Consider the following 12,374-nt stretch of genomic DNA (forward strand, 5'->3'; position numbering starts at 1 on the left):
CAGCTTTGTTGACTAAACCAGGCACCCCCCACCCCCGCCCAAATCGGAGCTCTTATTTTTAAGTCCTTGTGGGTTTTTTTGGTATTTCTTAAGATAATATTGTATAATGTTAAATTAACAACTGAAGCAGAAACTAACAACTCAGAGCTCTGGTAGAATGACAGAAAAAATGGTTCACTAGAGGTTGTATAAGTGTTCTCATGCTAACTGTGCAAATATCTACATTTTGGGATACAAGAAGTAAGTGTTAAATTAGTTTTTGAAATACATTCTCAAGTATCATTAATATTGACATTTCCACATAATTTCTACCTAAGGATTTTCTCACATTATCTGTTTTGCTTCATATGTCTTACACTGAAAATGAAACCAACATCAACTGCATATCAACTGCATGAAGAAATACTAGATAATCCTCTTTTGAACATGGCAAAATGCAAGGGCTACATTCATTTACAACTTTCAATATTACGCTGATCCAAATACCAACGACCTAAATAGCACAACTTTTATGGCAAACTCTTCCTCTTTGTGGCTGATTAATCTCTCTGCCACTGGCAGAACAGCTGACTTATACAGTAGACGTTTCTATGTTTCATTTTGAAATTGAGAACTACTTTCATATATAAATCTCAATCATCAAAAGAACATCTAGGTCAGATTAACTAAATCTCCTAGGCTTCTGTAATAGTCTACATTTCTGGCTTATCTCTTAACATCTTATTGAATTTTAAACACTGCAAGTTGAAAGCAAAAACAGAAAATGTAATAAAAACATGGAGAAGAATTCTAAATGGGATGTTGAATATAACTTATCAAAAAAGAGTTAATGTGTAATTAAAGCAATGGACTCACCTCTAGTTTCTTGTTTTACTATATACAATCTATTTAATGTACAGTGAGGATAAAATAATTATTCTAATAAAAAAACTGGCATGTTTGTTTCCACCTGGGTTACTGTGCTTCAAAAACACTTTGTGAAGTTCCAATTTTATACCAGATTAACTTATACGAGATAAAAAAATAATCCAAAATCAAAGATAATTTTTATTACTTTAATTTCATTATATTATTAATATAAATTTGTTGTTATATTAGGCTTTTACATATACTAGTAAAATTAGATAAAGTAATTATTACCTTTATTTATTTTTATTTTTTATTTTTTTAATCCTTACCCAAGAATATTTTCCATTGATTTTGAGACAGAGTGGGAGGGAGGGAGGGAGGCTAGGAGGGTATGATGGGAGAGAGAGGCGGGTAGGGGGAAGAGACTGAGAGACAGAGAGAGTAACATTGATGTGAGAGAGGACAGATCAACTGGTTGCCTCCCACAGGCCCTAACTAGGGATCGAAACCGCAACCTAGATACATGCCCCTGAGTGGAAATCGAAACCATAACCCTTCAGTCCGCAGGCTGACGCCCTAACCATGGAGCCAAACCGGCCAGGGCAGTAATTATTACATTTAAAATAAAAAAGAAATTAAGATTCTTTGACTTCAAACTCTAATTCAAAAACAACAATCTTAAATTGAATTGAAACAGAAAATTTTACGATTTAATTTTTCTTGCCATTACTGCTGGAAAAAGAAAATGGAAAACAAACAACTACCCCTAGCCTCATGTCCTCTAGCCCAGAGTATGAGGAGGAAAATCAAGTACATAATGGGGATGGGACAAACAAAAACAACAAGAACCCAACTATTTAACCCTATAGCAGAGACAGCAAGGGAAGGAAAAGGGTATCATGGAACTTATGAAGTCTACATTGTTTTTGTCCTTTTCTCTAAAATCTTCAGAGACAGACTTAAAGACCATGTCTAGTAAGGAGGGAAATATGTATGGCTGAGCAAGTCAAACTAACAGTCTAACTATCATAAACTAAGTATGATTCACTTAACCAGGTGTTAGAGACACTTAGTAAACAAATTCAGGGAGAGGAGGTATGAACTGGCATGAGAACTGACATCTCTTAACATCTGGGAGGTCAGGTAGGGAAAAACTAGCTCTAAAATCCCTCCTGCACCTATAAGATCCATCTTGGCTTATTAGGGAAGGCAAATTAAGATAAAACCCTGAATTTGATCTAGTCAAGAACAACAGGGAAGAGTAACAAAATTAGGAGATTGCTGTTATCATTCAAACTTTTGATCTAAAACACAAAACCATAAAATGAAATGTTTTGTCCCACTGAGAAGACAGCAAATTTACTCTGGCTGCAGTGTGATGGAAGGGTAATAACCAATAAGAAGAGAGGAAAAAAGTCAGGAATGAGTACTTCTGGAGAAACATTAACTTATTTTGGTGGTTCCAATATTGAAGGGTCAAGAGATAATGGAGGTCATATTGCAGTATATAAATGTATCAAATCAACACACTGTATACCTTAAACTTATGTAATGTTTTTTATTTCATTTATTTAAAAAAATGAGATAATGAGGTAGAAATGGTTAAAAGGAACCAACAGGAAATACGGAATCAGGACCTGACATGAAATTCTAACTAAACAAGCTACACATTCACACGCTGAAGTTTCTTTGCCCTAGTTTCTTCTCAGAGTTGTTTTGTGAGGCTCATATGAAGATGTACATGAAAATCATATAAAAGAGTTATCAATATTATTAGCTATATTGTTTAGTTTGTAATCTAGGTTTGAACCTCAAGGGAATAAGTTAGAATAAGAAATGCTAAGTAAGTTTAAAGTAGACTCTTATTTATCTTTGTGTTTATATTTTAAGAACTTAATAGTGCCAGGCACATGGCAGGCACTCAGTAGTAAATGATTACAGAACTGCTCAAAGGGTTAAGAATAAAATTAAGTAACATACTCCTTTATAGGAACTTTTAATATGGTTATTTAACACTTCAAATCATTATTTAACTTTTCATACTTCTATGTATCATCTCCCTCTGGACTTATGTTCAGTCTTAAAACACAAAATCTAAACATTGTTAATTTATTTAAATGACTTCCAACACTTCCTTCCTGGGAGGTAACTGAAGTACCTTAAAAGGTATTTGACTAAAAGAACGAAGTTTTGTTGTTTTTTTAGAACAAAAACACCATCTTATTTTATCATAATTTCTAGCAAAACTAGTGTGGAACTAGAACTAGGCAGCCTGAGTTTTAGTCCAAATCTCTGTTACTATGAACTATAAAAGAGGTATCATCTACAAAGATACAACAAAAATTTGTGTCTTCAAGTATCAGAGCCCTTAAAACCGGTAATGACATTTTACCCGCTTCTGAGAAATGATCCTAAATAAAAATCTGTGCCTGGCCATTGTGGATCAGTGGAATGAGTGTCGGTCCCATGGACTGAGAGGTCCTGGGGTTTGATTCCCAATCAGAGCACATGCCCGGGTTTTGGACTTGATCCCCAGTGTGGGGCGTGCTGGAGACAGCTGACTGATGTTTCTCTCTCTCCCTTCCTCTCTCTCTAAAATAAAATCAATAAAAACATATTTTTTAAAAATGAAACTAAATAAATATCTGAAAACCAAATATTACTGTAGGTAAAGATTTGAATTATGATGATTACTAATAGTAAAAACTTTTATCAAAGGAGAAATGAGCAAATAAACCTTAGTTGACTTAAACAATGAAATAATGTGGCCATTAAAAATAATGTTTAGGCCCTGGCCGGTTTGGCTCAGCGGTTAGAGCGTTGGCCTGTGGTCTGGAGAGACCCGGGTTCGGTTCCCGCTAAGGGCACGTACTTCGGTTGCAGTTTGTCCCCGGCCCTGGTCGGTCGTGTGGGTGGCAGCCACTCGATGTGTCCCTTTCACGTCGATGTTTCTCTCTCTCTCTCTCCCTCCCACTCTATCTGTACAAAAATTGCAAAAATGTCCTCGGGTGAGGATAAAAAAAAAAATAAAAAAATAAAAAAATAAAATAATGTTTAGAAGAGTTTTTATTTACATGAAGGGAAATGCAGACAATAAATAGGATAAAAAAGTATTAGGCTATATGATTCTATTTATTTCAATTATATATAAAAGAAATATGCATTGAATAAGGAACAGAAAAACCACAAAGATAACTGGATGAGTAATGGGCTTAATAGTTAGTCTTTATACTTGGCTTACTTTGAACAATAACATGTAAGTTTTACTTGAGCCTCTATACAGTGATCATCATCACTGGTAAGACAGAGTTCACAAAATATATTTACTTGATATTATAATGTAAGTTCCTAAAAGTAATGTGTGAACATTTCCCCAATGGCACATTTCATTCCAGAATGTGCCAGGACATGGATGGAACTAAGGATAGTTAGCTTGCAGGAGATGAGACTGCAGAAGAGACAAAAGGATTGATTTCAACACAGCTTGAAAGAATGCACATAGAAGGAACGAAATAAAACTAACATTTATTAAGTGTTTAATGATGTACTAGACACTCTAGATGTGATTTTCCTAATGTTATCTTGATAGGGTCCCAAAAGACGAATAAGGATAAAAAATGGAAGCACTTTCTTGCCTCAAGACTGTTCTACAGGCAGTTTCTGCCACCTGAGATGTTTTTGCCTTCACGCTTTATGTGGCTGGTTTTCAATTCATCCTTTAATTCCTTTTTTTTTTTTTTTTAGTCCTCACCCGAGAATATTTTTCCATTTATCTTTAGGTAGAATGAGACAGCGAGAAAGAAACATCGATGGGACAGACACATTGATTGGCTGCCCCACCCCGCACAACCCCAATCAGGGCTGGAGAACAAATTGCAACCAAGGTAAGTGCTCTTGACCAGAACTGAACCCACAACTCTTTGGTCCGCAGGCCAACACTCCAACTGCTGAGCCAAACCGTCCAGGGCCATCCCAAACATCACTTCCTCAGAAAGATCTAGTGTGAAATAGGTCCTTTCAACAGCATTTTCTCTGACAGCAATTACTGCATTTTATAGATTCAACTGTTTAAGGTCTATCTCTAGGACTAGACTATAAGATGTGATCAATAATTATTTGTTGAAGAAAGGGAGAGAGAAACTGAGGAAGGGAGGGAGGGGACAGGGAGTGAGAAAGAAAGGAAGGAAGGGAAGGAGAGAGGTCAAACTGGAAGCCACTCAAATGTTATCAACCACCTTTGTTAATGAACTTCATTCAGTAAGTTCAGACGAAAAATCTGCCAATGCCAACTCTAAGGATTTAGTTGGAATAGCTTTATCAGACCTAAGTTAGAACTTAGTTTATCTCAAGTCAGAGCTTAAATGATATCATGCCTCTTTTAATTCACTGTCTTCTGCTAAGGTCACTATCCTTCAGTTATTAAATATCACTTCCAATGACTGACTAAAGTATCTTAAAAATCCCTACAACCATTATCTTAATTCAGATCCTATTAATCTCACTGCCTCAAACCCTTTTAATCTATCATACATTCTTTTGCTAGTATAAATTTCTTTTTAACACTGCTCAGAGTCCATTGTCTTCTGACTGAACTCCAACCTGCTTATTCTGATATTGAAGGGAACAATTTACCCTTACAAAATATTTCTCACAAAGACTATATACCACAGGATGAAAGAATTATTTAGAAAACCAGAAAGGAAGTAAAACTGTCTTTGTTTGCAGATATAATTTTATACATGGAAAATTCCAAAGACTCCACAAAAAAACTATAAAACTAATCAATGAATTCAATAAAGTTTCAGGATATAAAATCTACATACAAAAATCATTTTCATTTCTACACACTAACAACAAAATATCTGAAAAATAAATAAATAATGCTATTTATAATAGCATAAAAACAATAAAATACTTGGGAATAAATTTAACCAAGGATGTGGAAGATCTGTACACTGAAAACTAAGATTTTGATAAAATAAATTGAAGACATAAATAAATGGAAAGATATCCCATGTTCATGGATTAGAGTTAATATTATTAAAATGTTCATACTACCCAAACAAAGCCATCTATAGATTCAATATAATCTTTATCAAAATCCCAAATGGCCTTTTTTCACAGAACTAGAAAAAAAAATCTTAAATGTATATGAAACCTCAAAAGATCCCAGAGAGTCAACGTGCTCCTGAGGGAAAAAAAGCTGAAGGCATACTTCCTGATTTCAAATCACACTACAAAGCTATAGTTATCAAAACAGTATGGCACTGGCATAAAAACATACACATACATTAATGGAACAGAATCAAGAGGCCAGAAATAAACCCTTGCATATACAGCCAGCTAATATTTGACAAGGGAGCCAAGAATATTTAATGGGGGAAAAGAATAGTGTCTTTAATAAATGTCATTGTGAAAACTGGATAATCACGTGCTGAATAATGAAATTAGACTCCCATCTTATGCCACTCACAAAAAATAACTTGCAATGGAGACTTCCTGAAACCATAAAATTTCTAGGAGAAAATATAGGGAAAGGCTTCTTGATATTGGTTTTAGCAATAATTTTTTGGATAAGATACCAAAACAATAGGCAACAAAAACAAAAATTAACAAGTAAGACTATATCAAACTAAAAAGGTTCTGCACAGTGAAAGAAACAATAAATGAAAAGGCAACTTACAGAATGGGAGAAAATATCTGCAAGTAATACATCTGTTAAGGGGTTAATATCCAAACTATATAAGGAATTCATACAACTCAAAGGCAAAAAAAACAAACAATCCAATTAAAACATAGGCAGAGGAACTGAATAAACATTTTTCCAAAGACATACAAATGACCAACAAGTACATGAAAAGATGCTCAACATCACTAATCATCTGGGAAAAGCAAATAAAAACCATAATGAACTATCACCTCACATCTTGTTAGATTGGCTATCATCAAAAAGACATGAGTGTTGGCACTAAAGAAAATAGAACTTTTTCTGAGTATAAGAATATATATGCTCATTATAGAAAACTCAGAAAATACAGAAAAGCATAAAACAAAACACCAGCTATAATCCCACCCTCCCACAATAATCCATGTATAGAATTAAGACTACCTTCATTTTAATCACTGGTTTATCCTATCTACCCCAATGCTTCAAATCAAAGAAGTTTCATTATATACAGTATTTTGCTTTGGAAATTCAACCCTAATGAATCTACCCAACGATAAGACACTATTGCAAATAATATTCTTTCATATGCTGATACAGTCATAGTTCATTAATTTTCATTACTTTTTATATTTTCAATACTTCTTAAAAAACTACAAGAGAAAACTCCAGGCCTTGAATTTCACTAGTGAAAAAAGCAAGTTCCCAACTTTAATTCAACTCCAATTAACCATTAAAAAAAACCTCAAAAAACTAAAATGTGCTTCAGTATATTCTCATGTATCAATTACAAACTTTGCTGAACTAGTCTAGGGAACTGCAGGGATTCTGTAAAGCTAATATTTATCCTTTAAGCAATTTTGTACATATCTATCATGAAAATTCTGTCATCAGTAGACAGCCATTCTAAATGATTATACTCAACGATGTTATACATTGGCAAAGTTTTAGATTATTCCTAGTCATTGCCTATTAAATGTGACAAACACGTACCTTATGCTAAGCATCATACTGTGAATTATATGGGGTAAAGAAGAAAATACAATCCCTATATTTCAGGGGCAAGGAGAATTAATATTATTGATTACTACCATAATCCAGGAAACAAGTAAGCTGCTTTACATACATTATGTGATTGAATCTTAAGAAAAGGATACTTATACAGGGTGGGGCAAAAATAGGTTTACAGTTGTGAATATGAGAAATCGTTTATTCTTGTATTATTTTTAATTATTGTATTCTTTTTAATGCTAACAATTATAAACCTACTTTTGCCTCACCCTGTATTCCCTTTTACAGATGAGAAAGCATAAAATGATTTAGTAACTTATCCATTATCACACTAGCAAGTAGATGGCAAAAGGAGAACTCACTCTCATACCTTTGGCTCTTCCTATTTTGTCTTGTTTAATACATACAGAGGCACATGACTGCCTACTGTAGAACCTTTCATCACTATTATCTGAATACCTGAGCTTCTCTTCTACTCTGATCGGTGCCCTGCTCATACTGATATCATGCATACAGAGCGGCAGAACTCAACAGGCAGGCAGCTCCCCTCATCATTTCAGATATACACCCGATGTACTTACAATGAAAGAATCCATACCATTTCTAGAAAATATAAATGAACTACATGAGCTACAGAAACATTTGTCCAAGAAAGTATGTCCCACTTCCCTCTGGCAGAAGGATCAACTGAGTTATAAGACAAACAAAAAGAGAAGAAAGTCCTATTTAATTTCTCAGTCCTGTTCCATAGTAGACTTTTTTCTTCTTTGGAAAACATCAATACAAACTAATAATTTTATGGATTATGTGCCTACATTTTCATGATAAGCAGTCATCAGTATACAAACAAGAAGGCCAAACACCACCTCTGTGTACCATCCACCATAGGCATTTTTAGAAAAAGATAAGGAGTAATGGCAAAGTATGATTTGAGAGAAATGTGATTACTGATGGGCTTACAAATTTATTTAATCACATTAATTTGTTTTAAGGTGATGGGTCCATCTTCTGGGGAATGTTTTGTTTTTTAGGGGACATAGAATTGTTTAATAGTGAGATTAATCACAATTTGAACAGACTGTATAGTTGCCCTTTGATTTATCAATTTCAATAAGCAAAATTTCAATCAAACTTAGATAAAAACTCTAATCCTAAATAGGTCAGGTTTGTCACCTCCTACTTCCCATAAGCTGCTTACCATAGTTAAAGAAAGAAAAGAAAAAAAAAAGGAGAAGAAGTTGTTTTAAATTAAATGCCAAACAGTTGTAGACAGCACTTGTTTGGCTGATTAACTTGTAGACAAGTATTACAAATAAATCTGAGCATGAACTGCAGCAAATTAAATTCCACTGCTTTTAAGAACAAAGAATTCCTTGGCAAAGAGGATTAGCAACTTTACACCCAGGAATGCCAGTTTAATTTAATTGTTCCACAAGCCAAGATTTATGCAAATATCATTTTGATATATAACAGTGAATTTAACAAAGTGAGGAAACAAATTCAATATACAACCAGGCTTCCTTTTCTGAACTGTAATTATATACAATAAAGAAGCTGGCCGAGTTTCCCCGACCCCCACCCCTGCCCCATTATTGGGATTGAATTATATTAACATGAATCAGAACAAGTGTAATTAAAGGTTAAAAATTTTAAACATATTCTAACTAAGAGTCTAAATAGCTTTACAATTAGAATATTGTAGTTAAAAATCACACCTCAATGATCTTCTTGGCCTCTTTGTAATTTCCTGTTTGTAGGAAGGCAAAGAAGAGATCATAGAGCATCGTCATTTCACCTTGTTCTTGGCTCACAAAGTCCATTGCTATAGAGAAAATTAGAAAATATATTAGAAGATAAAATAGAAAAACGCAGTATCACTTGAAACTCTGGAAAAATACAAGAAAATTTTGAAACAAATATTTTAGATCATCTTAAAGACAGCTATGTCAACCAATTTCCTGTCATGTTTCTTATTTAACAACATACATTTATGACATTAAGTACCTAAGACTAGCTTCGAAAAGAACTGGTTACAGCCCTGGCGGTTTGGCTCAGCAGTTGGAGCGTTGGCCTGCGGTCCAGAGAGACCAGGGTTCGGTTCCCGCTAGGGTCATGTACCTCGGTTGGCAACCACTCGATGTGTCCCTTTCATGTCGATGTTTCTCTCTCTCTCTCTCTCTCCCTCCCACTCTATCTGAACAAAATATCGAAAAAATAAATAAATAAAAAAGAAGTGGTACAGCCCAGCCACATTGAGTGTTGTCTCATGCACCAAGAGGTCACCGGTTCAATTTCCGGTCAGGGCACATGCCCAGGCTGTGAGCCAAAACCCCAGTGGGGGGCATGTAGGAGGCAGCCAATCGATGTTCTCTTTCATGGATGTTTCTCTCTCTCTCTCTCTCCCTTTCTCCCTCTCCAAAATTAATAAAAGAAAAAAACTAAAAAAAAAACAACCAACAAACTGGTGACCATAATGGTAAAAAATCATCATAAAGCTAGATCACCAAGAAGTAGAACAAAAATTAATACAGGGACTTTTCAAAATGAATAGTTATTAAAATCAAGGACATTTATACTACTGAAAATCTACCTGTTTTTTTCTTTTTAAATTAGAAGTGTAGCAATGTTTCCCTGGATGCGCTTGCCTTTGTGTTCAATTTTCTCTTTACAGCAATGCACTAAGATTAAATAAACAACAGGGAGGGGGGAGGAGGGTGAACACTGAGTATACCAAGATATTAAAAGGTGACCAACCTTTCTGAATGAGATCAGTCTCGCCTTTCTCTACCAGTTTACATAAGACATCATGAATCCTTGGTAATACTTTATACTTTTCATAGCAGTCAATGCTGGCTTTAAGAGCAGCAGGTAAGTCATCCCTTGGAAACATAAAAATATTAACAATGACTAAAATGTATATGACTGAGCTTTATTTAAGGCAGAAAACCACAAAGCCAAAAGAAAAAAAAAATTCTTACATATAAATAAATGTTCAGAGTACAGACATCATTAGCAGTTTCCTGTTTTCCCTGCTTCATCTTTTATTATTTCATTTGTTAAATGACACTTATAAAAAGTCCAAATAGATGATGGCATTCTCTGAGATTACTGTAAGAATGCATTACTTCTAAAAACAATGACTACTAGCAAATATTTTTCCCACTATTTATGTGTTTTTGGTTCTCAATAATTCCAAATTTGGGAACTTTATTTTATTTTTAAATTTTTTAATCATCACCCAAGGATATATTTATTGATTTGAGAGAAAGAGGAAGGGAAGAGGGAAAGAGGGAGAGAGAGACAGAGACAGAGACAGACAGACATCAAAACATCAATCAGTTGCCCCTCGTACGAACCCCAGTCTGGGATCAAAACGGAAACTTAGGTATGGCCCTGACCAGGTATCAAACCCGCAACACCTTTTGGTACACAGGACAACACTTGAACCAACTGAACCACTAGGCCAGGGTGGGAAACTTCATTAAATGTCTGTCAATATCGATCAAAAAATTTTCAAGCACTTCCAACTTTATCATCATATTTTTCACATTGCTACCTCTCCAGATAAGGAGAAAATAACTTCAGATTCATATATACAGAAATTTACTGTTGCTAAAACTAGGATATTCTTATGGCCAGTGAATTCTAGAAGAACTCTTAAAAGGCTTTTCATTAGAGGGTAAGCTTTCAAAAATTATTTCTAATTACAAAGTCAAGGCTTCTCTTATGTGGTAATAAATTAATATAAAAAGATTTTCATTAAGTCAGAATTTCTTAAACAAGTGTGTGGAAATACATTCTTGTGGGTCCTCATAAACTACTTTTTCCTTTAAACGGAAATGACAGTATGAGAAATATGTAAGACCTTGGAAAAGCTGTAGAGATTATGTGATCCAATTCTACCTGTCACCATCCTTTACTTTTAAATAAATGAGGAAATTAAGGCGTTTAGACATTGAGTGATTTCTACTAGGTGAACAGAGAAAGAAAGTTACTGCCATCAGGTCTCTAGACCTCCTACTTTCAATGGAGTATATCCAATTATACATTATGCTCTATTAAAAAGCATTATTGTTTGTTTAACCTAATACAGTGATACAATATGGAATTAGAAATTAAAGATTTTTAAAAAGAGAATAGGAAATATAGTTTTAAAAAAGATGCATGATTAGAGACATGGACCAAAGTCCTAACGACAGTGATAATCTTAGGAGAGAAAACATTTCACACATGAAACAGTTTTCAAAAGGAAGAAAGCCTTTTTACATTTTCTGTTGAAGCCCTAACATTTTGGTCCTTTATACAAACGTTATGTTGCCCTAGACTGAACAACTATTTTATCTAGATTTAAGATTTTAAGCTGTGCAAAAAAAGTAAAATGCCATGAAGAAGCGTTAATTTTATTGCAATAATACTGACAGTAAAAACGGGCCTATCCTGATGGAACTCTACCTTATCTGGTTACTGAGCCCTGTTTACAGTGCATCTTCTGGCACCCCACAGAGTAATTTGAATTTTTGTCATTTGGGGTGAAGACTAAATTACAGGTTAATTTCAAAACCGCAAGTAGATGTTGCAAGGCTAGATTACTGTCATACAAGAGAAATGCTACAGTAGCTACCACATATGATATAAAGCTTCATATAATCAGTATTTTCCCTTGCATCAGACACAAGTTCAGTTATTACCTTTCTACAATTCCATTTAATGGAAAACTACCAAAATATTTTTAAGAGAAAAGTTAACACATACTGATTTTTAAAAAGTGGTATGATTTGTTTTTGTTTTTTTTTTCAGATAAATTCCCAAACTAGAATAGTAATATCTCAATTGTATTTCCCCTATGTTA

General features: G+C 34.2%; 1 protein-coding gene across 1 annotated transcript in view; it reads right to left on the minus strand.

Moving 5' to 3' along the window:
- LRPPRC (leucine rich pentatricopeptide repeat containing) overlaps positions 1-12,374 on the minus strand; it is a 110,349-nt gene that overhangs the window by 41,559 nt on the left and 56,416 nt on the right. Inside the window, exons 24-25 of the mRNA XM_036262996.1 lie at positions 10,280-10,404; positions 9,241-9,347 (exon numbers count right to left, since the gene is read on the minus strand). Of these exons, the coding sequence (XP_036118889.1) occupies positions 9,241-9,347; positions 10,280-10,404 (232 nt within the window). The remainder of the gene's footprint in view (positions 1-9,240; positions 9,348-10,279; positions 10,405-12,374) is intronic.

The sequence above is a fragment of the Molossus molossus genome, unplaced genomic scaffold (assembly GCF_014108415.1).
Source record: "Molossus molossus isolate mMolMol1 unplaced genomic scaffold, mMolMol1.p scaffold_m16_p_15, whole genome shotgun sequence".
In the NCBI taxonomy this organism is placed as follows: Eukaryota; Metazoa; Chordata; class Mammalia; order Chiroptera; family Molossidae; genus Molossus; species Molossus molossus.